Consider the following 26989-nt stretch of genomic DNA (forward strand, 5'->3'; position numbering starts at 1 on the left):
ATATGTTCATCCACGTTGGAATGACCCATGCAGCATGGGAATCTGCAAGAATCCGTAAGAATCCGCAAAAGTCCGTAAGAATCCGTAAAATATCCATAAGAATCCGTAAAAAATCCGTAAGCTATATGATCCGTAAGAATCCGTAAGAATCCGCAAAAGTCCGTAAGAATCCGTAAAAATCCGTAAGAATCCGTAAAAATCCGTAAGAATCCGTAAGAATATCCGTAAAATATCCGTAAGAATCCGTAAAAATCCGTAAAAATCTGTAAGCTATAATCCGTAAGCTATATGATCCGTAAGAATCCGCAAAAATCCGTAAGAATCCGTAAAAATCTGTAAGAATCCGTAAAAATCAGTAATAATCCGTAAGAATCCGTAAAAGTCCGTAAGAATCCATAGAATTCGTAAGAATCTGTAAAAATCGAAGTTCATGATTACGTATTATTACAAGGTTGAACGTTAATTTTCTTCATTTCCCAGCAAATAATCATCGAGTCAACATGAATACGTTGGATATGTCCAACCGTTACGCTTGTTCACGATGCGAAAACCTTTAGTAGGAAGTATGATATGCAGAGGCATGAACAAAACGAGCATGATACTGGAGAAGAAACGAGTGATAATGAAGACTCCGACCCATCCTCTCAAATGCAAAGAGTTGAAGAATCCAACGATGATTCCGAAACGAGCGTATCAGAAAGCGATGGACACGAATCGTCAATGACAGCAAACATGGAAGAAACTGAAGACAACCTCGCTTATCGAGGATGGTTAGAGCAAGCCATGACAACCACCGAGGACTTGAGAGACGAAAAATATCAGAAATACATCTCAGAAGGAATGGAAGAAGAAGACGCTATTAAAGCAAAGGCTCACGTGAAACTACTCTGGGCAGTCAAACGCATCATTTTCGATCTTTTCTCTCAGTTCTTGCAGCAGAACGTGTACCTCGAAGACGCTGACATCAATCGTGAAATCGTGTCCGATCTCACGGAAAGATTAGAGAATGGCATGGAATTCCGGAAATCCGTACAGAGAGTGTTAGCCAGGCATGGTTCACAATTCGATGGTTTATTCCAGTATCAAGGTGACGATGACGATGATGATGGTGGAGAAGAAACGGAGGGTGAAGATGGAGTCTACAACTAAAGGCACAGACATCAGCTTGTCAAATAATAATAATCCAAGAAAACGCCGTCAACATAAATGACAGTTTGAACTTCATTGTGTTCATATTTTTTGAATGCCATCCATAGACATGTGTTACAATCCATTAAGTTAAGCGAAGAAATAGAAAAACGAGAACTTCACTTTAATATTAACAATGAACAGTTAACAATTAGTTTGTTATTACAACATAATTTGAGAACATAACTTACATTATTTTACCTTTGTATCAAAATCTGCTGTTTATACAGTATCTGAACCTATCTACATTGAAATGGAATAGAATAAATGATAAGAATAAAGAATCATCCTTGACTGTATAGTGTTTCATGTTATCACCATCTGTACTGCGGATGAATGAAGTTGATTTAAAGGAGTCATCTACTGGTTTCAATATAGTATACTTTTTGCAAGTCAGAGAGCCGGGCAGTTAAAATGAAAAGTATGGAAATATGAACAAAACAGTATGAAAAAGTCAGAGAGTTTTGATGGGGAAAAGTCTGGAATGAGTAGAGCCTGAGATGTCACTATTATCATGATTATAATCACATGTTGGATTACCAATAATTGTTGTAATAAGAGGCAGAGAGAGAGTCGGTTTTCACCTAGCTTTCCAATAGGATATCCCAAGTTCAATGACGCGCGTTGGCCGTGCATGGGGTGATCGATTCGTGTACCGTGAGGCACTTGACATATCTGCTGGTAGGCGGAGAAAGATAACTTTTTCAATAGGAAACTGTGTAGAAATCATACGTCTGTTTTGTGCATCGTATCCTATACGTGACGATTGCGCCACGGTGGTGCAATACCGATACGGTGCGATAAGGGTAATTCCCTGGGATGACATCACGGTGGTTGCGTCGCTAACACCATTTCATGGTGACGTCATGCGAGGCACTTGACATATCTGCTGGTATATAGGCGGAGAAAGATCAATTTTTCAATAGGAAACTGTGCAGAAATCTTACGTCTATTTTGTGCATCGTATCCTATACGTGACGATTGCGCCATGGTGGTGCAATACCGGGTAAATGGTAATTCCCTGGGATGACGTCACGGTGCTTATGTAGCCGGTGACGTCATGCGAGGCGCTTGACATATCCGCTGTAGGCGGAGAATGATCACTTTTTAAATAAGAAACTGATGTCTTTTTGTGCATCGTATCGTGTGCCCGTGCAACGTCGCTGCATCGTGTGATCGACCGAAATTTATCCATACGCGGCGATGACGCAACGGTGGTGCAATACCGATGGTGCAATGAGGGTAATTCCCTGACATCACGGTGGTTGCGTAACCGTGTCGTAATACCATTTCACAGTGACATGGCTGACCGGAAGTCTGGGTCAACCCATTGGGTCATGTGGTCAAAGGCTGAACGGGGTAAGGGTCATGCGGTCAAAGGCTGACCGTGCCAAAGGTCATTTGGTCAAAGGCTGACCAGGCTAAAGGTCAAAGGCTGACCGGACTAAAGGTCATGTGGTCAAAGGGCATGGGCCAAAGGTCAAAGGCTGACAGGCTAAAGGTCAAAGGCTGACCTGGCTAAAGGTCATGTGGTCAAAGGGCCAAAGGTCAAAGGCTGACCGAGCTAAAGGTCATGCGGTCAAAGGGCATGCGGTCAAAGGTCATGGGTAAAAGGTCAAGTTGGTATGAGGTCTCACCTATAACTACTAAGGTATACATGTAGGGGGCTGCGAGTCCCTGGGCGGAGAGACCGGTGTCACGACCACAGTCATACAAACTCATATGCGGCGCACAATTGCCCTCATTTGTTGGCGATTGTATTGCAGGAAAGAAAATTGAAATGTAATTCTTTCAGTAAGTCCACCTTTGAATTTCAGTTGCTTTTAGGAAACATTTCGGCAGATTCTAACCAGAGATTACTTTGGTTGATTTTATTTTCATATTCACCAAAAGATAATAACAGATAACAAATAATAATAATAATAAATAAATTAATAAATTAATTAATATAGATACATAAATAAAATGCATACATACTTAAATAAAAAGATTTTAATAAATATCATCCATTATTATAACTGAAATTATTTGTCCAACAGACGATAGCTGAAGAATATTTGGAGAATTTCGCTGAAACATTTGTAACAACTATTATTAAGGTACGTACAATAATATATTTTGCAATATCTATTCATGTCCTAATTTAAGATCGGCAAAATAAAGTCCAGACATAATTTCAAAGCCTTGTACACACCAAACTTTATTATGTTGCGTTCGTCAATATTTTTCAGGAGGTGATTGTCCTCAGTTCATTATATTGAAATAATGACAATATAGGCCTACTCTCCTTTAACTCATATAGATGTAGAGATATTATCTCAGTTAAAATCCTAAAGGTGCCTCATCAAGTGCGACCACGTCATTGGCTAAATAATATTTTCTCTGATTCCTATTTCATTATAAGTGCCCAGAATACTAAATACCTTCAATTACTTGTTCTTATTTATATCTGAAAGGGGCGCTTTCCCTTTCAAAGTGACACTACTTTCCCATTTTCTGAGTGTTTTTTTTTTTTTTAATCTATGATGAGAGCTTTTTCATGCGCGTAGAATTGATATCAATAGCACAAGTCAAATCATTGATGGGACTACAATATTATGTCATTGTCACATTTTATTGCTGTCGTTCGTAATACGGGTCCCTTTCTTTTTCTGTAATTCATTCGTCTCGGGATCACAAGCAACCATTTACTCTATTACTTATGCAGAACACCAACAAGGAAACAGACGGCGCCAATTTAGAAAAACTGAAACAAAGGTCAACCGTTGAAGGACCTTTTAAAGTAAGCATCTATTCACACTCTAAAAAATATTGGGTAAAAGTGCTCCATGAGGGTAATTATGTGTCCAACCAACATTGGGCATTTCTTTTGGGCATTTTTATTTATCCAGTGTGATGAAAGATGTGCCCATTCTTAAGTAATTGCTGCTTATTTGTTTAACCTTACTAATATGCTTCCCGCATTGGGTAAAATACTACCCAAAAGTGGTTGGACACATAATTACTCTCTTGGTGGTAAAAAAATTCACCCAATTTTTTTACAGTGCAGTACCAAGTGATTCAGAATAAGATTACACCTCAAAATTGCCAATTTAATGAAAAAAAATGGCCGGAACACAAAACATTGATACATGTTCTAAATTGATACAACTAATTTCATGTGGTGTGTTTACGTTTAGATGATGTATTCTTTGTTGTGATAACTTAAACATGATCTCATGGTCGCATGTACATGTATTTTGTGACGAGTGATGCATATAGGACATGCTTTGTACTATGATGTTAATTAATCTTATGTACTGTTGTGAAAGAAGAAATAAACAAACCATGAACAATATGACGTACAATTCAATTTGCACTAAAGGAAGACAGGAATGCAGTGAACGTCGTCATTATCCTTCATGATTGCAAAATCAATTTTCAGTTAAGGTGTTTATTGAACAATAATGTTAACCTTTAAAAAACAAATATCTTGCAAAAAATCTTGTAGGATTATGACATTTTGATCCATTCATTGCAATCATGTCATTCTTTGGTGCATTTCAAATTTTAAATCACACAAAAGAATATCTCCTAATCATCCATACTTAAAGTATACCACATGGAATGATGATACGTTTTTTAGAAGGCACTATTTTAGGACATGAGGGTATTTTTTTTTAATCATTCTTAAATTGTACACATTTTCCGACTCACTGGGTGAATTCTTTTAAAGGGTGTATCAGAATGAAAGGTAATCCAAATCTACGGGGCGAATATTCAACGATTATTAAATATTCGGTTCAATTCAATTCAATTTATTTCCAAATTCATCAAAAATAACACAATGAGAACGAAATTAAATTATAGATAAAGAAATACAGAAAAACAGAACATAACCAAACAAAAAGTGGTAATAGTAAAATAACAGTTGGCACACATGTATGACAAAATAGATGAAAAAAAAATAATGAAATGGGGCATGCACTGAAAAGTTTTAAAACGGCTTGTTGAAACGGGCATATACCAAAAATTTATTGGTCTTTGAACAAATGCATATAATCAGTATATTGTATGGCTGTGGCAAGTACCAAAGAATAAAATAATAGAAATAAGAATCGTCATTCTCCCATAAAGAAATCACACAATTTGTAATTCATATTCTCTCGAATAAATCGCATACAATCGTCATTCCGACGCTTCGTTATTGCGAAGGTTCGTAATTTCGAAGGTTCTTTAGTCCGAAAACGAAATAAGGTTCGTTAGTCAGGAAACGAATTAAGGTTCGTTATTCCGAAGGATCGTTAATCCGAAAACGAAATAAGGTTCGTAATTCCGATGGTTCGTTAGTCCGAAATCGAAATGAGGTTCGTAATTCCGAAGGTTCGTCAGTCCGAAAACGAAAATAATGAGGTTCGCAATTCCGAAGGTTCGTTCGTCCGAAAACGAAATGAGGGTCGTAATTCCGAAGGTTCGTTAGTCCGAACACGAAATGAGGTTCGTTAATCTGAAGGTTCGTTAATCCGAAAATGAAATAAGATTCGTTTGAAGTACTTATTCTATTCAATCATTCCATGAAGTTCTCAAAATATTCCTTTTTAGGTCTGATCGTCAAAACTTATCAGCTGGCGCTGCGTGCTCGCATTTTCATTAGTATGTATAAACCTACTTCTCTATGAATTTTGACAAACTACTTAAAATCCCTCTTTATGACAATTTATCAAAAGTTTCAGCTCGCACTTTGCGCTCCTAGTAATTAGTTCCATACGCGTCTTGTTCATAATCACAAACATTGCTAAGAATGTTCAACTTTCAGGACAAAATTTTCTGAACATTCTATAAAATTAAGCTCGCTTCTCGCATTCGCATTATTCAATCAGGGATTAAATTACAATTACAGATACAATTATTTTGTTTATAAAAATAAAACTAAGAAGTCACTGTTCGGACGACCCCTTCAAAGAAAAAAAAAAAGCTTTGATCAGCTTTCCTTTTCGGATTAACGAACCTCATTTCGTTTTCGGACTAACGAACCTTCGGAATTACGAACCTCATTTCGTTTTCGGATTAACGATCCTTCGGAATAACGAACCTTATTTCGTTTTCGGACTGACGAACCTTCGGAATAACGCCACAAATGTTCGGATTAACGTACCCTTTTTCGTTTTCGGATTAACGAGCATCGAGTTATAGGCAATTTAGGTGTTTCGGAATTACGAACCTTCGGAATAACGAACCTTCGGAATAACGAATCTTCGGAATTACGAAGTGTAACCCGAATAAATAGACCGACTCCACCATCGCGGCCTTTTAAAGGGGAAGTTCACCCTGACAAAAAGTTTATTGTAAAAATAGCAGAAAAAATAATAAAAAATATTGCCGAAGGTTTGAGAAAAATTCATCAAATAATTAAAAAGTTATTAGAATTTCAATTATTTGATTTGTGACGTCATATGCGAGCAGCATTCCTACATAGCGAATGGTAAAAAATCAATGAAATGTCATTTTCTCAGAAAATTGGAAATGGTTTTTACTGTATCTTTTGTATATCAATAGACAAATCATTTCACACCCGATCATGAATAGAAAACAAAATTAAGTCATCAGGAACCATATAAAATTTGAAATCCATGCATTTTATATTACATAACACATGGGGCAGCTGCTCGTTTATGACGTCACAAATCCAAAACTTTGAACTCTAATAACTATCTTATTCTTTAACGGATTTTCCTCAAACCTTCACCAATATTTTTTACTATTTTTTCTGCTATTTTTACAACAAAGTTTTTTTCAGGGTGAACTTCCCCTTTAATAGGTCAAAATGCACTTACAACCATCAAATAAGAAGGAGGCATGAGAGTTTGTTTAGATTCACGTTTCCGATATCCCAATCACTAAACAGCTAAATCTGATATTTGAAAGAAAAATGTGTAGGTACAAAATTTTGAAATAACTTCTTGCACGGAAAGGATCATGCTAAAGTTTCAGAGGTCAAGTAGTACTTTGCATTGGTGAAGCTGTATATAATGTAAATCCTTACCATTTCTTACGAATCGTCCGTCTTCCTGTATTGACGGATTCTCTTGTGAAAAAGAATATTTAAAATTCCGAATAATTAATTTTTACAAATAGGAGAAGGTTTCGATTAAATTTACTGAGCAAACGGATGAGTTGTTGACGGTTTCATTTTCATTCAAATAATTATTACATCATTCGATATCGTTTTTACGACGTGCATGACAAGACAAAAAATTCTAGCAAACACAATAAGAATATGCCTACGTAAATAGAAATGACAAAAGGTAAAATATACTTTAAATCACTACCTTTTATTGATACTTAAAGAGCAGTGTTAAATCAATCTAAAATGGAATGCAATAACATTGATTTGTTATTCAAGTTACAGCATCTCCAAGTCTTGTTTACAATGGATTGTTCTATGCATTGATCTTCCGTTCATGGTAGAACTAGGATTCGTCAATCAGATGCGATCTATCGAGATCGATCAGTCAAGGTTAGAGGCTCAGCAGCTATTTGACATAAAACTTCATCTCTATTTTTCGATCCATTATCCTTCGCACAATTACGGCGAGAATATTGATCGGCCTCATTCATTGCAGCATACAATTTTTTTGTAGTGTTCACTGGCGACCTCTTAATCTCACTATCTTTGGCACAAAGCGACGACTCAAGCTCCACTGATTTCCCATCAATGTTTTCTACTTTCAAATCTGCACTAAATTTCTCAAGTTCGTCTAAGCGATGAATGAACCTCAATAAATGATTATCGATTGCCTCTCAAACAGTCTTTTCGATTCAGATTTGAGGAAATCTTTGACAGTCCTATGGCTGCAGCCTCTGCGGCAGGTCTTGCCTATTAAGATGATTAATTATAGCCGACATGTTGGTTCAAAGGTTGATGAAATACATTAATTTGGAGAAAATGGAACCAAAAGAGTCATTTTATCCGCTGCATTATTATTCTAGCGTATAGAATCGATCCTGAAAGATTTTCCCCGATAAAAGTACAAATAATCGTATAGAACTGGTACACTCCCAGAATAAGAATGATGTTGCTTGATGAACACAAGATGAACCGTAGATGCAAAGAGCTAATTCTCAGTCAATTAACAAGTATAATCTGTTACCTGGTTTCACATGCAATGATTGGAGACATCGCATTGTAACATCAAACGACAGTTTCTCAATGTAACACACATGGGGCTATCCAATATACAAAAAATGGCGTCATCTTTCACGACCATATACATTTTGCTTAACAATATCCATGTATCGCCATACTATTCAGCTTAAAACAATCCACAAAATGGGTTCAAGTAAGCTTCAACGTATTAATATATTACCTTTTAAATTTACCAAAATATGAAAGGCAACTACTCATCTTTATGATTACGCATACAAAAATTCAAACAAGAAACTGTACATTGTCGTAAAAATACGTAAAAGGAAAAAAAATTAATTGAATTGAATTGAATTTATTCAAACCAGTCAAAGGAGAACAACGTACAAACAAAATAAATGGTTACATTATAAAGAACTGAAACAAATGACAGGTTTGGGCCCCTAAAGAAGCACAGCTTGTAATCAGGGGCCCCTGCATATGATATTTTACTCAAACATGGAATAACTATGAGAAGAAAAAAACCCAAGGTATTTAAAGATCACAACAGGAACATTACCCACACGCAAGCATACACACACTTACCCAGACAAACACACACATTCACACTCCAAACATGTCACCCCCAGGTGCAACTAACAACTGGTCTTAAATTTATCAAGTAGGTATTCATGACATAATTTCTTAAACCGAGACAGGGTATACTGCTACTTCTTATATCAGCAGGACACATATTCCATTCTTTAACGCAAATTGTTCTGAAGGATTTCAATGTAGCATTAATTCTAGCAAAGGGTTGGTGAATAAGATGTCTCTGACGTGTGTTATAATTAAAAAATGCTTTGTATAATTCCAGGAGTTTTGAAAATATGTAATTTACTCAGTGCTCGAAAGAATTTTTTTTAAACCAACAAAATTTGCTTAAAAATTCCTAGTTCTCGAAGTAAAAATCAATCATCACATGTGTACATTACTTTTTTTTTTTCACACATGCATAATTTCTAACAGTGTTTTATGTATTGGATAGCATGGTGTGTAATCAACGTGTACAATGATTAAAGTAGAGGAAACAGAGTCATGGAAGAAATATGAGCTTCTACTTCACAGTTAGCCAGTATTGTGATTGCAGAGTAATGTTAGTCGGAGTCTTGGAGACAAATACTCAAGAAATGCATAAAGTAATTTCAAGGCAAATTGAAGAATGAAATGTCCATGAAAAAAAAAAGTTTAACCCACCAGCCCTTTTATCTACTCAATTTAACTGCATATCTCTTTCGTGATTTTCAACGTTACAGATTGAGCGCGAGTCCGGCTCCATTACAGAAAAGAATATAAATCTGTTTTCTCCCGTTGACTACACATCATTATGCGTGCCCAAGGACTACTGTATCTTCGGTAACTATGGCAACCGGTTAGACGAAACCACGAAGGAGGATCGAGAGGCTGTGCTTTTAAAACGAGGGGTGTGGCCAAGCGACGAAGCGATCGAATATCAATTCTCATTCGTCGAAATGATGAAAGCCTTTGAGATCAAGAGAGAAACAGAAGCAGATTGTAACTTTACACCATTGTCTACATCGAGAAAATGCGATGTTTACAATGATGATGAAAGCGACAGTGAATTCCTTGATCAAAATGACGACGAGATTTTGACGATCAATTTTGAGGTCGGACCATCCACGATCAACCGCTATCCTGACAAATCATCTCATTACCCGTCAAACGACACTGTGGTAAGTACTTCCTTGTAATTTCTTGTCGGTCAATGCACTTTATCTGTTCTTTAGTTTTCTGCATTAACGTTAACCTTTCATTTAAATCAGATTTTATTTTCTAAGACGGTCTTAGAAAATAAATTTGATTTAAATGAAAGGGACAGAGGTAGGTGTTTCCACAGATCAATAAAAGATACACGCGAGATGGGAGACTAGTTTCCAAAACATATTACAAAAACACTTAAGTGTTGGTATTTTTATAAATGAAAAAAAGCAAACGCATCAAATAATGAAACATGCAGACTTTCTTATCTTTAAACCCAAGATTGTATTTGATTAACGTCTTTACAGTGCTTGTTTGTTCTTTCGATATGATTGATAGGGGGAAGTGGGGTAATGACAAACACCTTTCTGATCAGAGCGATAGCAAGAATCAAAGTGAGCCTTATTCCAAAACTAGTACATAATTTGATAAAAACACACCATATATTGACTGTAACAACGTCTTTATTCAACATCAAGCATTCCTTTAGAATTTATAGTACAAAACGCAGATTTTCGGGATTACCCCGCACTTCCGGGCCACAGGGTAATCGCGAACGCCATTCGTGGAAACATAAACAAGTAAAGATATGTAATTTGGATTCTTTTCGATTATTCTTTAATCGGAAGAGACAAGTCAACAGATCACTGAATGGGAAGTCAGACAACATTCTGTGTTACGGCTATTATGTCGTGACAGCAGGAACCTCACCTCTCCTAGGAGATATTGAGATGTTCGGGATTACCCCGCGTTCGGGATTACCCCACTCTTCATTCTTCAATGAAGGAAACGTAAAAAAGCGAAAATCTGTCATACGCATTTTTCCCGATTATTCTTTAATCGGAAGAGACCAGTCAACAGATCCATGCATAGGATGCCAGACAACATTCTGTGTTACGGCTATTATGCCGTGACAGCAGAACCTCACCTCTCCTATAGATATTAAGGTGTTCGGGATTACCCCGCGTTCGTGATTACCCCACTCTCCCCTATAGGGAAATGACATTAAAAGAGCATCTTGGAAAATTATAATTCCCACCACTATAGGTTGAACTGTAATTGTTTACCTTTTGAATTTTATTTCAACTTTTGTGAGATTTTGAAGGAAACAAACTTGAAAACCTGGAATTCGTTTCCTGTTATAAATGATCTCTTGTTCCTATATAGTCGAGTCTGTATAAAAAGATGATTTTGTATCAGAAACTTTGTTTATCTCATTCCATAGGGTGATGTTTTGGGCAATCTGGAAGAGGACGACAAAAAACATTCAACAAAACCCATACCATCGCCACCACACACTGAAAAATGGGATCGGATACCTCGATCTAATTCTGCGTATGAACTATTATCAGCTCCTCATCGACGGGAATGTGCCTCTCCTCCTCCTCCTCCCGGCCATCCCACCTCCCAGAATGGGCATATGAAAGCCTTTCATCCCACCATTGCTGGCCCAACAGTACGTCCCCATATGATGATGAGGCAAACTACAAGGGATGGTAGGGATCGAATGAGATATGGGTCCAGACCAGGCTGTCCTCATCAGTGGCAGTATAGGAGATACAATGAGGTAAATTATTTTATGACTCTTAAAACAATCGCACAATGTGATCAAGTATGCATATAAGGAAATATGTAGTATACTTACACCATGGAGCTATTAATAGCCCCATGCTTTCACCATGAAAAGACATGCAAATAGACGGCTGTGTAAGTATAGAACGATTAATATAAAGAAACCTTGAAATGTTTTAATGTGAGGAGTATGTCATAGGCCTACTAGGAGTCTTCACTGGATAATGAAGAGTGAATTAATGTCTGCAGAGGTCTGTTTCTCAAATTAGGATGAGTTGTTATGCGACCAGTGGCAGTCATATAGGCATGGAGAAGTTCAAGTTGTCCAATCACTTTTCAGGACATTTTCGGCATGACATCAATCCTCTAATCTTTAATGATACCCGATTCTTTACAGAGTACAGCCCAACCTAACTACCGAGTACCTTCTCACCACTGTAAACCTAGTTATAGAAGTGGACAGCGGTTTGTAGGTGGATACGATCGAAGAAATGTAAGTGTAACCAAAGCAAAATCAGTTAATGTCTAGTCACTGATGGTAATTCTGATAGTGAATATGAAAGGAAAGTAATAATCGTAATTAATACACTAATGAAAATTTTTGATCAGGGCTGTTTCCATGGAAAATGGGAGAGAAAAAAATGCCATTTGACCCCTCCTCCCCCCCCCCACACCAACTCGTAACGTATGGAAAAAGAACCTCTGAATAATATGAAATCACAGTAAATCTATGACTTAGAGGGGATTCACACGCTCGCATTTTGCGTCATTGAGTGACGCGGCACTCGAATGATCATTCGAATGACGCAGTTACAGCATTTGAATGCAAATTAGCGTAATTCAAATGCGCAATTCAAATGATGGTGGTTTAGAGGTGTTTCCCAGTGACGATATTCCAGAGTGACGGAGCGAAACAGCCGTGTGAATGTTTTGACCGCCAAAACGTAATTCTGGGGGCGGAGTTTATGGTGACCTTTCAATCACTTCCGCAGAAAAACCCGCTATTTTCTGCTCTGTGTTTGCAAATTTTAGCGATGCACGAGTGATTGACGGGGTACCAAAAAGAAGCCACACCTCTTCTTATCGGTGCGAAACGTAAAGCCGCATCCCGAATCCTCCTGAGTCGTGTGAACGGAAGATGATTCTTACAATTTGGCATTGCAATTAAGCATTCAAATGACGCAAAATGCGAGCGTGTGAAACCCCTCATAATGACAGTTGTAATGTTAATAATATCTTGTCCAATTTCAGAGTTACCATCAAAACCATGAACAATATTACAACCAAGAGTCTCCGCCGATTGAAAGGAACCATCACCACCATCAGGTACGACCGAGTCCTTCTCGGATTCCTTACAATCCTAGCCGCCGATCAGCGCACTACGATCCAACTCCTTCTTCAATATACAGACAAAGGGATAGGTGGGATACATCCATCTGTCAACATGGTCAACTGCACATATTCCGACAAGAATGGGACAGGTCTATGCATCATCATGATCACTTTCAACCATCGTATGAACCCAATTTCCACCGTCACCACAATTTTCGCGATAGTATGAACAGACGACAGAGATAATACTAACAGATTTGGCAAAATTTTTAGTATGCTATCATCACTTATATTGTACTCATTCTGTGCTACAAACCCCTTCAAAAAAAGCAAACACCAAACAAACAAAATGATGCACAGTAATGGTGGACTGACATTGCATTTAATTTTGGGTACATGTAATGAGATTAGAACATTATTGTTTTTTAATGAAGAGGAGAAGGTCCAAGAAAATAATTTCTCTCCATTAACTTGTATCGGAAGAAGGGTGCAGCTTAAAAAATTTGTGATTAAAGAGAATAGTTGTTTCTAAAAATAAAGAGTATTGGTATGAAACTTTATAGCTGGTTGCGATGGCCTTAACTAATATGCAAGAAAGTAGAGCGATTGAGCAGGATTATCTACAATGCTTAATTAATAGAAGCAATAACACAATGTGAACAGGGGTAAAGAGAGTTCAGATATGGTATGAACGGATTTTTAGTTTAAAGCAAATAAACTTGTAATAATTTGATTTTATATCTATACACACATACACACACACACATACACACACCCTCACACACACATATATATTTGATTTGATTTATTTCCACGTTCCAATAACAAAAGTATATAAAAATGTAATCATTTTTTTCTCAGCATAACATAACAATAAGCAACTGACATAATGAATAACATATGCATACATACATTCTAACAATCCAATTGAAATATATGTAGATATATGCATTTACTAAACCTTTTGTGATTATTTCAATTGCATTGTTAGAATGTATGTATGCATATGTATGTATGCATATATATATATATATATATATATATATATATATATATATATATATATATATATGAAAAGCTCAATTGCAAAAGGGGTTAGATCCATTTTGATTTTTTTTTCTCAATCTATGGACTTTTAGTAGCTCTATAAGATGATACCAAAGAAAAGTTTAGATTCCCATTTAAAAGTGGACAAAAATGGCAAAGAAAAATTTTTTTTTCAAAAGGGGCTAGATCCATTCAAGTTTGTTTGCAAAGTCTACAAAGGTAATTTTTGGAAAAAAATATTTTAAAAAATATCAAGCCAGGCAGATTTCTCTTATACCCAATTTTTTGTTCACATGGTAGGCTATCAATATCATGACGGTTCAGTTTCGCTTAAGAATATTGCAATATATGATAAAAAAAATATTTTCTTGGAATAGTCTTAAGTGGATCTAACCCCCCTTTGCAAACAACTCTTCTCAAGAGCTCATTTGCAAAAGGGGGTAGATAAATTTTTCATAAAATTTGATTATTTTTGGTCTCTCTGATGATACCAAAGAAAAGTTGAAGTTCCCATCAAAATGTGAATAAAAATGGCAAAGAAAATCACTTTTTTTTATTCAAAGGGGGTTGGATCTATTTCAATTTGTTTGCAAAAGGGGCTCGATCCAAAATAGTGATTGTTTGAAAGAAATATTTAAAAGATATGTAGACAGGTAAATTTCTTTTATACCCAATTTTATGTTCACATGGTAACTTAAAGGTAGTTTATCATGACAATTTAGTTTCGCATATGAATATTGCAATATGGGAGAATAAAAAACACATGATTTTCTCGGAATGGTCTAAAGTGGATCTAATTCCTTTTGCAAACAAACTAATATATTGCAAATCAAATCCAGTTAAGTTTATTCCAATCAAAAATGTTTATTCAATCCTCAAATTTTCGATAAGCCTTCGTCTTCTTCAGGATTAAATAAACAATGATCAGATCAATCCATTGATCTGATCATTGTCATTTACTGAAGTCAATAAGTGGAACTATTAGATTTATATATATATATATATATATAATATATATATATATATGCAGTGTGTTTAAATCCACGACGACAAGAGATCGTCATCATTCATTGTCATTAGTAGTTTGTTTGACAACGATGACGATGACATATCCGAGGGATGTTAAGGTTGCTAATCAATACGACTGGATCTATAGCAAGCAAGCCTTTTCAAAATTAAAGCTAGAATTCGCTTTCCTAAAAGACAAAAAATACCAGTTCATTCACTAATTTGAATCTATGTGTGTTTTTTTATTTCCCCGTCTTAATTTGTCTGAATTTGCACCCTAAATACATAATACGCAGCACTATTTTGGGGTGCAATGTTGAACCCTATTTAAGCGAAAAGGTGCAAATACGACAATTATTCCCGTTTGCACAGAAAAAATACTAATTTGCACGTTTAACGATGCTAGAATGCATAATTGTTTCTTGAAGGAACCAACTCTGCATTCTGAAAAGATGCAAAATTAACGTAGCTAATTGCATTAAAATTTGCATTGAAAAACTTCTGAGGGTGCAAGTTGTACCCCAAAAAGTTCTACCTAAAACGAAAAATAATGAAAGGTGCCATATAAACGCAGAAAATACACATATGATATAATAAATGTTTATAAACAACATCTCATAATTGCACAATAATAAAAAGAATATTTAAAATCAAAGTAATAAGATACGGTTTGAAAACCCATTTTCTGACATTAATATCCTTCATGGAGACCGAATGGAAAGAATAAAGGTGGGAAACATTTCTGTTCATGTTAATGATGACCCGGGGGGGGGGCAGTCAAATGTATTGCTGTACACATGCTTGACCAAATTATTTCCAACACCCCCTGAACTCATGAGTTTTTTTCTGTGTGCAAAGTAACCCCCTAAACAAGTTTTTTTGCGGGCTTCATTTACACATGTTGGTCCCTAAACAAGTTGTCGCCAGAATATGACCCCTAAACACGTATGGCTAGTCTTAAAAAAAAAACTTACCCTAAATATGTTTGACCCCGCGACCGGGCCCTGCGATTGACCATTGACCAGTTATTCAAAACCACCCCTTTTTTTTAAATCGGTGTTTTGATATCCTTTACGAGTGCATGCGCGGTACGCGTCTAAAACTGAAAAAAAAAACACCCCTTTAAAGGACAAGTCCACCCCAACAAAAAAATGATTTGAATAAAAAGAGAAAAATCCAACAAGCATAACACTGAAAATTTCATCAAAATCGGATGTAAAATAAGGAAGTTATCACATTTTAAAGTTTCGCTTAATTTCACAAAACAGTATATGCACATCCTGGTTGGTATGCAAATGAGGAGACTGATGACATCATCCACTCACTATTTCTTATGTATTTTATTATATGAGATGTGAAATATTCTAATTTTCTCCTCATTGTCAAGTGAAACAGTGATTGATTCCTCCCTGAACATGTGGAATTAGCATTGTTTAATACTATATGGTTCCGTTAAGTTGGTCCCTATGGTCGAATCTGTAAAAAATGACATATTGTATAATTCAAACAATAAAAAACAAAATAAATAGTGAGTGATATGGACATCATCGACTGACTCATTTGCATGTCACTGAGTTGTGCATATCACTGTTTTGTGAAAAATAAGCGAAACTTTAAAATGCCACAACTGCTATTAAACTGCCTGGCAGCATTTGCTTGACGATTAAGCTATTGCTAAAAAGCCTATATAATGCATAAAGAGAACATTTTGCTTGTGCGTTTAAGCATTTGATTAAAAAAAAAGCTCCGTCAGAGCAGCTTGAGCATTTGCTTGATCAGGGCGTCAGCGTTTTATAATCATGTATGTATGCAACTGAGAGACGACCCCCACCCCCCCCCCCCCGCGTGTACAGGAGCCTACATTAACATGCTTTTTTCCTAATAAGTGCAAACCGAATTTAAACTATATTAATTATGTAATTAGTTTAGGGTTGAGAATTATAAGCTTATTTAGGGCTGGAAAATAATGTTCTAAGTTGTAGCTCGAATCAATCAATCATCAAACCAAAGGGGAATGAAGTGAATCTAGGAGACGCAAAAAAATTAAACTGAAGTCGAAGAAATCTGGTGTCGTGTCTGTGTCTCTGTGTGTGTTGAGTGTTTATTAAAAATCACTTCTCTTCTTATACCATAGGCCTGGCCCACATCAAATTTGTAGCTATAGAAACATAACACTGTTTAACAACACTATTCAAACTATCTTAAATCTAACCAATGAAATTAAAGAAAATAGGAGAGCCTAACTAAAATGTAGTAATCCAATTCATAATATAAATCAATGAGGAATAAGATGAAGGTGAAGATGTCTGGGTGATTATGTAATAATGGCATTAGAAACTAAGGAGTCAGGTGAGGGATGGAATGAGTGCATGGAACACCTGAATAGAGAAGGAATGAAGATGACAAAAGAGAATCAGAGGAAAAGAATCCAATGTGGAGAGGATGAATGAAAACTGATTAAACTCAAATAAGTTCAGACTGCAAGGGCAGTGCTGAAAAGAAGTGCAAATGAATTCAAGTCTAGACAGAACAGAAATAGAAAACAGCTGAAGAAAACACGAGTTAAAGAAAATGAACAAAATAGGAAACGACAAAATAACCATCCTACATTAGAATCAAGTATAAAAGGAATAGTTTGACACCACGTCTAAGGAAAAGATGTGAAATGAAAGAAGAGGTATTTTGCACTCTGCATTCGAATCCAGCCTTTAGTTCGCGAGTCGCACGATGCGGCGCGCCGTGGCGTCGCTATTGGTTCAAACCGCTAGCAATTGCGTTTTGAAGGCAAGAAAAGGGTTTAAGCACAATCAATGGGTTATGCATACGAAATAAAGCAATTTGCTAAGGTAAGATCTTTTGATTTGCTAGCAATTGCTTGTGCTTTAAGCAATTGCTACTATTTATGCATCTGACCGGTTCCGATGCATTAAAAGTAGCAATTGCTTTTGCTTGGCATTTGCTTGACTTAATTTTGCTTGATTCCGTAAAAATGAGCGAGCAAATGATTTTGCTATAGTAAGCTCGAGCGATTGCTAACTGCGCCTGCTAGAATTAACCGTCTTAACTATTTCCTCGTGAAAGAAATTCTGTAGGGATCTGCGATCGTTTCCTAACAATTACAGAATTATTTACTTCGCAGAAAGTCCACGACATAAAAGAGAGGAGTCCTTTCGTCGGCGTACTACTCACTCTTTTCCCGGACTCTTTTTTTGTTATATTACGTAACGTCTCAGAATGCGAGGTGAGCGACAATCTCCAACCCACAACCCTCACTATATCTCAAAGGGATAAACGAGTATAGGCTCTCAGGTACCTTAATGACTTCTATAATTGGGCGATAACATCGTTTACCTCCTGGAACAAAATGGCGCTTTGAAATTAAATTCATATTTTGGATAATTCAGTGCTATAGAGAGAGGAGAGCAGAGGTGATCAGAATGAATCGAGACGTGAGTATATTTTGTTTGATGAGGTTTGAAGGTTCGTACGGTGGTATGAACAATCGCGGAAGTGGCTTATGGTTACGGTACACCGACCATGGGACAGTCCTGGAAGGACCGAGATAAAAGTGGATAGAAATATGGAAAGGCGAAAAAGTGGAGGTTTGGGAGTAGAGTATTATTTTGTAAATGAGTGCAGTCCTAAAAAAGACTGTAAACCAGAAGGAGTGGAAGGCTGAATATTAGGCAGGTTGGGAGGCATGGGGAGGCATGATGGCTTGAGTTGTAGTATTGGAGCTGCATGTATACTGCATTCGCCGACTCAAACCAGCCTTTTCTCATCTACATGTCATACTATTTACAAAAATATGTAAACGATGCCATACATAACATGAGATGTTTCCTTGAACAATATACATGTATAGACTACCGTTAAAAAATACACACAGTCTGACCTTTGCAACGTTTCTCAATTTTCAAACGATTACGAATCAATCTTTTGAATAAACAAAGTATATACCCAACTTATGAAATATGCAACTCCCGGCTTTCTGTTCGAATAAAAAAAAGAATTGTATATATAATAAGAAAATTTAAAATTCTATATCTTTTTAAAGTCGTTTCATTTTATCAAAGTACCAACATTAATATCGAGCTTAATTTTTACAACTTGATATACAGTACAGTGCTACTCATTCCCCCCAAAAATAATTGTTTTCTTACACGTTACAAATAACATTGTCCTGTATGTCACCGTCGTGTGAACATAAAAAGGATTGTCTCTCAACTTCTTAACTGGGCGTTGTGGCGTGCGCCTGTAATCCAAGCTATGCGTGGAAGTTACAAATTGATGCAGAGGTTCGAGGTTCGAGCCCTGGTCACGTCTTTCGGATGGTGACGTTAAAGGTCGGTCCCAGACGTAAATAATCATATCTGATTGATACACGTCTGACAAAACTCAAATACACACACACACACTTCCACAAAGTGTATCAATGAGGTAAAACATTATGTAATATTATGACTTGTAATTAAAATGTGTTCTATTTTCTTTGACAGCCTGTTAATGATATAACCATAGTATTACAGATTTCCAATTAATCTCTTCTTACAAAATTTCTTCCCATCTTTCTTCGGCTTGAGACACATATATTATTTGCGATAAGGATGCAAAATAACTTTGACCTTCTTTTCTTATTTACATTCATCAAAATAAACGGCAAAATATCTATATTTTTTATTGCATAATTTTATAATACAAACTCAATTTTTTTTTCAGTCATTTGATTTGGCATTCATTTCAATATTGTACTCCAGAAAAATGGTAGCATATTTTTTTTTCCAGATATGTATTCTATTTCTTTAAATGATTTAATTTTTTAATATGAAATTATGTCTCGTACGTTCAAAATTCCAGTATCGAACCATCTTTTAAACAACATATTTCCATTCCGGTCTTTGAATAGCCACAATATTTCCTTCTTAATCTGAATGGTCTGAAAACCTGTTTTCTTTTTAATAGTTTCTTTGAAATTCAACCATGCTTAAATAATCGCCTTATAATACTGTCGCATTTTATTTTTATCAATATATAACTTTATTTTACAGTAACTGTGTAGCACTCAAATTCTCCAAACTGAGAAAGGAAACTATCAGTAAATTTCGATTCTATGTTATTATGCTAATACAAAATCCATTTCAATTAAAAGCCTTGGGGTAACATTCAAATCCACCATTTTAAGTCCACCAAAACTGATTTTTTTTTTTGCAAAAAAAACTAATTTTCTATGTACCTAATCTGTTTTTCCACTTCATAAAAATGAATACAGTAATGCAGTTAAAAACCTTACATTTTCTGGCATTGTAATCATTCAGCATGCTACAAATTTGAGAGATGAGAAATGTTTTGGTTATGATTATTTTTCCTGTTAAGTTGGGCGACGTGCATCGCATGTTTTTATTATTAGACGTTCTACTTTCAATATTTTTGAACTACACTTCAGATCCGAAAGATTCAGTTCATTCCCCCAAAAAACTTAACATTTGAATAAGTCCAAGGAATATATTTTACATTTTTTCACCAACTGAACCATCTTTTAATATTTTGGATCATTTTGTTTTATTCAAATACAATCCTGAAAAAGAGCTATACTTTTCTTCTTGGTAAATAATTTGTGTAAAGCAAGAGTATCGTTAACAAATATTGTTGCATCGTCTGACCAATTCAAAATTTTATTGATTTCAACTGTATAAAAAAATTTTAATTCCTGTAATTTCTGGATAATTTCTTATCTTCATAGCTAATACTTCTGCAGCAAGGAAAAATAGCAATACGGAAAGGGGGCACCCTTGGCGCCTACCTCTCGATATACGGGTCGTGTGGTCCAGTGGTTAGAGTATTGGACTCACAATCACAAGGTTGTGAGTTCGAATCCCCACTCTGCCATTGTCTCCACTTTGATAAAAAGGCCCGAAAGTAATATCTGTCGTCTGTAAGGTCAGCCATTATGACTGATTAACGTAGACGTAAAAATGTTTCCTAGGTAATTTGTTATATACCAGCTTGGCGTTTACCAGCAAAATGCTGTCCTGTCGAGTTCCTACAGGAGTTACCATAAACAGATACTAATCTTTTCTGTTAGCCATCTGTTTATGTTGACGTAACTCTTAACATTATTTTAAAAAATGTGACCCAACTACACAAATTATCTTTAAATCGATGACTTTGCAAACATTCAAATAAAAAAAATCTTGACTTAGGCTATCAAAAGTCTATTCTAAAATCAGTCAGTAATGTATTCCCTCATTAAGCATGATATTTAAAGTAATAAAATATAACCTCGATCAATCTGACATTTTCAGATATACTTCCTCTTTATATACCTGGTTATCTGAGATTAATGTAGGTATTTCCTTTTGTAACCTTTGGGCTATAACTGAAGCTGTTATAATCGTAGTTTAGGAGACAGATAGGTCTCCAATTATCCAATCCAGATTTGTCACCTTTTTGTACAATAATTTTATTACAGCTTGTTTTGAGAGTTTGATAATTCGTAACACATTCAAAACTCTCATTTAAAGCAGATAAAAGTGGAACTAATAATTTCTGTCCAAAAGGTTTGATAAAATTCGACTTTAAAACCATAATTCCCCGGTGGTTTATTTTTATCAAAATCGAAAACAACCTTTTTACATCTGGTTAAGATAAAATTCCTTCAGCAGTTCACACAAATCTGCAAGATCGTTAGATAATTTTGGGAGAAAGTGTTGCTGATTTGTTATCCTTACGTAATAACAAAATGGAATTATCATCAATATTTCTCTTCTCTAATGACGTGAACTATCTTGAACACTTTTTTTACCTTCCTCAAACTAATTTACTCTTGACCTTACAATTAAACCCATGCATTATTGTTTATATCATTTATCTTCCAATGGCTCAGTAGTCTTTTCATAATCTTTTACCATGTCTATATTTTTTCCTCCATTTTTTTAGTTCCACATTTACTCGTTCAGCTTGAACAGTTTTTCTTCTAAGACACTTTCATCATTTTCATTTTTTTTCTTATGCTTTGCATATCTAATAATTTTGCATATTTCTGACGTTTGACGCCAGGAAATTGATAGTTCTTTTTTTTTCTTGGACTAGGCCATTTATATATTTTCTTACCTTACCACAGTAATCATCGTTTGTCAATAAATTTGTATTCAATTTCCAAACGCCCGGACCTTTATCATGTTTATTCGTCCCATCAGTTTTGATTGTAATGGTGACGGTGATATGGTCACCGCTGGCTACTGGTCTTAAATCTGTGTGTTTTTTTATCCTTTTAATTCTTTAATTGAATGTGTCCATCCTTGAATAACCAAATGTGAATTTACATTCTTTGGACAGAGCTTTTGTTTCTGTGTATTGTAAACATCTTTGAAAAATATCTCTGTTCAAATAAATGTTTGGTGCGTATGATATAACTGATATAAACAACTACGTATTTGAATCGACTGTATTTCACATTCTACAATAAGCAACCTTCCAGCACAATCTTTATATTTTGCTAGATATTTTTTATTTTAGTCTGCCTTGCTTAAAGGTGAAGTCCACCCCAGAAAAATATTGATTTGAATCAAAATATAGAAATCAAACAAGCATATAACACTGAAAATTTCATTTAAATCGGATGTATAATAAGAAAGTTATGACGTTTTAAAAATTCACCTATTTTTTACAAAACAGTACGATATATGCACAACTCAGTGATATGTAAATGAGAGAGTTGATGATGTCCATCACTCACTATTTCTTTTGTTTTTATTGTTTAAATTATGCAATATTTCAATCGTTACAGATTTGGGAATAATGACCAATAACTTGACTGAACCACAAATGTCAAAGCAGTGGAAATTCCACATATTCCATGTATTCAGGGATGAATAAATCTTTGTTTCACATTACAATGAGGAAGAAAATTTAAGTTAATGTGGTGTATTTCATAATGACTGGAGTACCAGGGCCGGGGATCGAACCCCGGACTTTCATGCGTCCCGTCAGGCGCCTGAGACCACTCGGCCACGGTACAGATGGATAAGCAGATATCGAATCGAGTTATCGGTTACACTCTTTAAAGGTCAAGTCCTCCCCCAAAAAATGTTGATTTGAATAAAAAAAGAAAAATCTAACTAGCATAACGGTGAAAATTTCATCAAAAATCGGATGTAAAATAAGAAAGTTATGACACTTTAAAGTTTCGCTTATTTTTCACAAAACAGTTATTATGTACAACTCAGTGACATGCAAATGAGACAGTCAATGATGTCCCTCCCTCCCTCACTATTTTTTTTTTTATTGTTTGAATTATTTTTTTCCATTTCTTTACATGACAATTGGATCAACTTGACTGAACCATATAGTATTAAAACAATGTTAATTCCACTGTTCAGGAAGGAATTAATCTTTGTTTTCACGTAACAATGAGGAAAAAATAGAATATTCCATATCTAATATAATGACATACAAAAGAAAAAGTGAACGGATGACGTCATCGGTCTCCTCATTTGCATACCGACCAGGATGTGCATATAACTGTTTTGTGAAATTAAGCGAAACTTTAAAATGTCATAACTTTCTTATTTTACATCCGATTTTGATAAAATTTTCAGTGTTATGCTTGTTGGATTTTTCTACTTTTATTCAAATCAACTTGTTGTTGGGGTGGTCTTGTCCATTAACTAATGAACTGTGAATGTTAAAGTACATGTAAGAATTGTTGGGAAATCTATGTCCTATTCATTTGTCGCTACATCGAACCATTGGATGCTGAGTCAAAAAGGGACCCCTATATTGTTCGTTGGTTACAAGAAGTTTCAGAACATGGTTGTGTGGACAATCTTTAGCATATAAAAGTATGGTTTGATTTAAGTTATCTGTTCTAATTTTTCTTTCATTGCGTCTTATAAATTATTTTGCCTTTGACGTAAATCAAAGACCATCTAGACATTGTTTTTCGTAATTCGTGAATATATACCTCTTAAAACATTGAAATATGCTTTAAAATATGTAATTCATACGATCATTTCACGTTCACAGAGAATATCCTATTACTATGACCAAGAAAGTTCTGGAAATCCAGTCTTCACAGTTCAAAATGATGTCAACCGTCATAGCACCAGGCACAACCAGCACTCATCAAGACCGAATCATGACCGGGAAGAACCAACATATCACGCCAATTGGAAGTTTAATAGAAATTCTTCTGAATCTGATCGACGACATTCAGAATTGAGATTAAACGCAAACATAAGCAAATTTAATTCTTCTCATGAAACTAATTTCAGAGAGAATTCATCTAAGAGACGCGGTCAGATGACACCTTCAAATCCAACCGATTTTAAGCAACACTCGATGAAACAAGCACTCCACAATCAAAACTATTTCCCGGAGATGACCTATATGGAAGGGAATGAAACAAACAGAAGTCGGAAAATTGCAATTTGTTCAGTAATTGTTCTCATTGTTCTCTCAATGCTAATCATCCTTGGAGCCGGTATTTATGTCATCCTTTCATTCTTAGGTGAGTATATGCCCCTCATGTCCCCATGGGGGCATGAGGGGCATCTTTTCCTTTGGTATTTTACACTTATTTCCTTGATGAGTTTCGATACCAATAACTGCGTGGATCTCAGTCTAGTCTATTACGCGTTTTTTTTAATAAATATTTTCAAATGACAAGGATCAATCTAGGTGTCATAAGATTGTTCGTGCAGAATATTATTAATCACCTTTTGTTTTATTTGGGAAAATATATGCATATCTTAAGATAGAAGCGATATTATTATTAATTGTTTATCATTTATAATCCCAATTTTCTGGGTTTCTCCCTTATCCAGAATTTAATTAGCACAAAGCGTGTGGAGATCGTGTAACTTTCAATGTTATCGATTTTGCGGATCGAAAAATAATCAGAGAAATCGTCTGCTTTTCAAGTTTGCTGCTCCAAATATTAATGTTGATTGAAAGACATTCTGGAACAGGGCTTCAGCCAACAAAATCAAATCCAGGGAAACTATTTTGTAAATAATCAGAGACGTCTTGTCAAAACATCTGTATGATTTAAATAAAATGCACTTTATGCAGTAATATCAAGCGACGGACACTAGTTGCATCATTAAATTTTTATGACTGGAGTTCCAGGGGCAACAAATTTATTCCAAAAGATGTTCATGTCTAAAGAAACTAAAAAGAAGTATGACAGTAATGTTGCCTTTGATGTCCGCCTTTCGAAGCCGCCAGTTTCATGGGGGAAATCCGAGGAGTGATTTTTAGAAATATAATCATTTTGTACTGATATTTCATCTTTTATATCAATAAACACACTGGGATCTGAACACGCGATAAAACTTAAATATCGAAGTAAAATTGGGCCGATAAATTTGCCCAGATGGTATTAAGTAACCCTTAATTAGTAAAAAGTAAAAATTTGACCTATTATCTAAACTAGATTTTGACTCTTTTCCGATTGTTCCCGAGTCCCGACAAATGAAAATTTAAAATGCGGTCGTTTGAATATTGTTGCTTATCATTAATTTTTATTTGTCAGATTAGTGCCCGTACCTGCCCAGTCGAGTAAAATTTTAGTCATATTCCAGGAAATATTGCATAATTTCTTTTCGCATGCCCCCGAAAAAGTAATAATAATAATAATCCGCTTTTATAAAGCGCTTAATCATGTTAATAGGCCTACATCGGAACGACATGTCTTGGCACTTTACAGATAATGTATTGTGTACTGCTCAAGATGCAGCAAGGAAGTAGTTATCATTACCAAGGCATATTTCCGGTGTCATGCGAGCGGGAAACTTTTGTAAGTTTACAAGGAATATTGAGCAAAGTGCAAGCCTGACATATACTTTCTGTTGGCGGCTTCGAACGTGGTTCAACCAAGGGGTTTTTACATGTTCAAATGAATTTTGTTTGACTCTTTATTTATTTATTTATTTATTTTATTTATTTTATTTCCAGACAAAAGGCAACAAGAATATATGTACAACAGGAAGAAATTACCCACCGACTAGTGCCTGGGGATGACTAAAAGAAAAACTAGTTTTCTGTTATAAGCTCTCCTCACTAGTCGGGGCTTACAATTATACAAAAATCAAATCGTCAAAAACAGGGGCCGCGGAAGCTTTTTTCCAAAACCATGTACAAAAACGTAAAAATTACCATACGATTGTGATTTTTTTGCATGGTCAGCCCTCCTCCCCATTTTGGAAACCGTTCCGCGGCCCCTGTAAAGTAGCGATAAATTTTTAGATGCATTACTTTTGCAAACAAAGAACTTAATAATAAAGAGTGTTTGTTTCCATGTGCAATTATAGAATCCAGTCAATATGAAATGTTTATGCATTTAAATAAACAACGTTATGCTATTATCAGATGGTAAAGCCTAGTAAAAAAAAACAAAAACATATAATTATCATTATTGACTACATTCATAAATTATATTGTTGAAAACACTAAGATGACTTGATATATTATGATTAACAATTACATGTGTTATGAAATTAAAATTAGAATATAAGTTTATATAATGTTGTCAAAAGAAGTGCACACAAAATACAGTGTATGTCCTTTATAGACCCTATTCTCAATGCAAATATTCAATTGCTGTTTGAAAAAAAAAAAACTATTTTCATAAGGTTCAAAGACTAAAACATTAAAATACAAAACCATTGCATACATTGTGAGAACTTAAGGACGTTCCACAGTTATGTTTGTGCGCATCATGATCTGCGCATATTTTACACTCTGCGCGCTGACGTCACAATGGATGATCTGGTGATTAATCAGCTGAGGTAGGTATTGTGAGCTGATTTTTCTCCTTATCTGCACTAACTGCAGATCCGATGTGTTATTTTATGAAGATAATAAACTGGAATTATTCCATGGACCATTTTTTTTAATTCCTCTACAATTTCAAAATACTTTTCTCTGTAGTGCTGCAAAGTTTGATGAATATGACCCCGA

At 35.4% G+C, this 26989-nt stretch overlaps 1 protein-coding gene and 1 long non-coding RNA gene across 2 annotated transcripts; both read left to right on the forward strand.

Moving 5' to 3' along the window:
* The first annotated feature begins 570 nt into the window (after window positions 1-570).
* On the forward strand, window positions 571-13824 carry LOC129254555 (uncharacterized). Its single transcript, XM_064095191.1, has 6 exons — window positions 571-978; window positions 3869-3970; window positions 9607-10044; window positions 11295-11636; window positions 12039-12134; window positions 12893-13824. The coding sequence occupies exons 1-6, from the start codon at window positions 571-573 to the stop codon at window positions 13217-13219; spliced, it is 1713 nt and encodes a 570-aa protein (XP_063951261.1). The 3' UTR covers window positions 13220-13824.
* Window positions 13825-17972: 4148 nt separating this feature from the next.
* Window positions 17973-26635, forward strand: LOC129256474 (uncharacterized). The gene is made up of 3 exons (XR_010296523.1): window positions 17973-18477; window positions 24053-25650; window positions 26259-26635. It is a non-coding gene; the product is annotated as an uncharacterized LOC129256474 (long non-coding RNA).
* The last annotated feature ends 354 nt before the right edge of the window (window positions 26636-26989 follow it).

Source organism: Lytechinus pictus, chromosome 1 (assembly GCF_037042905.1).
Source record: "Lytechinus pictus isolate F3 Inbred chromosome 1, Lp3.0, whole genome shotgun sequence".
NCBI lineage: Eukaryota > Metazoa > Echinodermata > Echinoidea > Temnopleuroida > Toxopneustidae > Lytechinus > Lytechinus pictus.

Coding starts and splice junctions, on each gene's coding strand:
- LOC129254555 (XM_064095191.1), top strand. CDS start 571: ATGCAGAGGCATGAACAAAACGAGCATGATACTGGAGAAGAAACGAGT. Junction 979..3,868: donor CTGACATCAATCGTGAAATC/GTGTCCGATCTC, acceptor CGGGATCACAAG/CAACCATTTACTCTATTACT. Junction 3,971..9,606: donor CCGTTGAAGGACCTTTTAAA/GTAAGCATCTAT, acceptor TCAACGTTACAG/ATTGAGCGCGAGTCCGGCTC.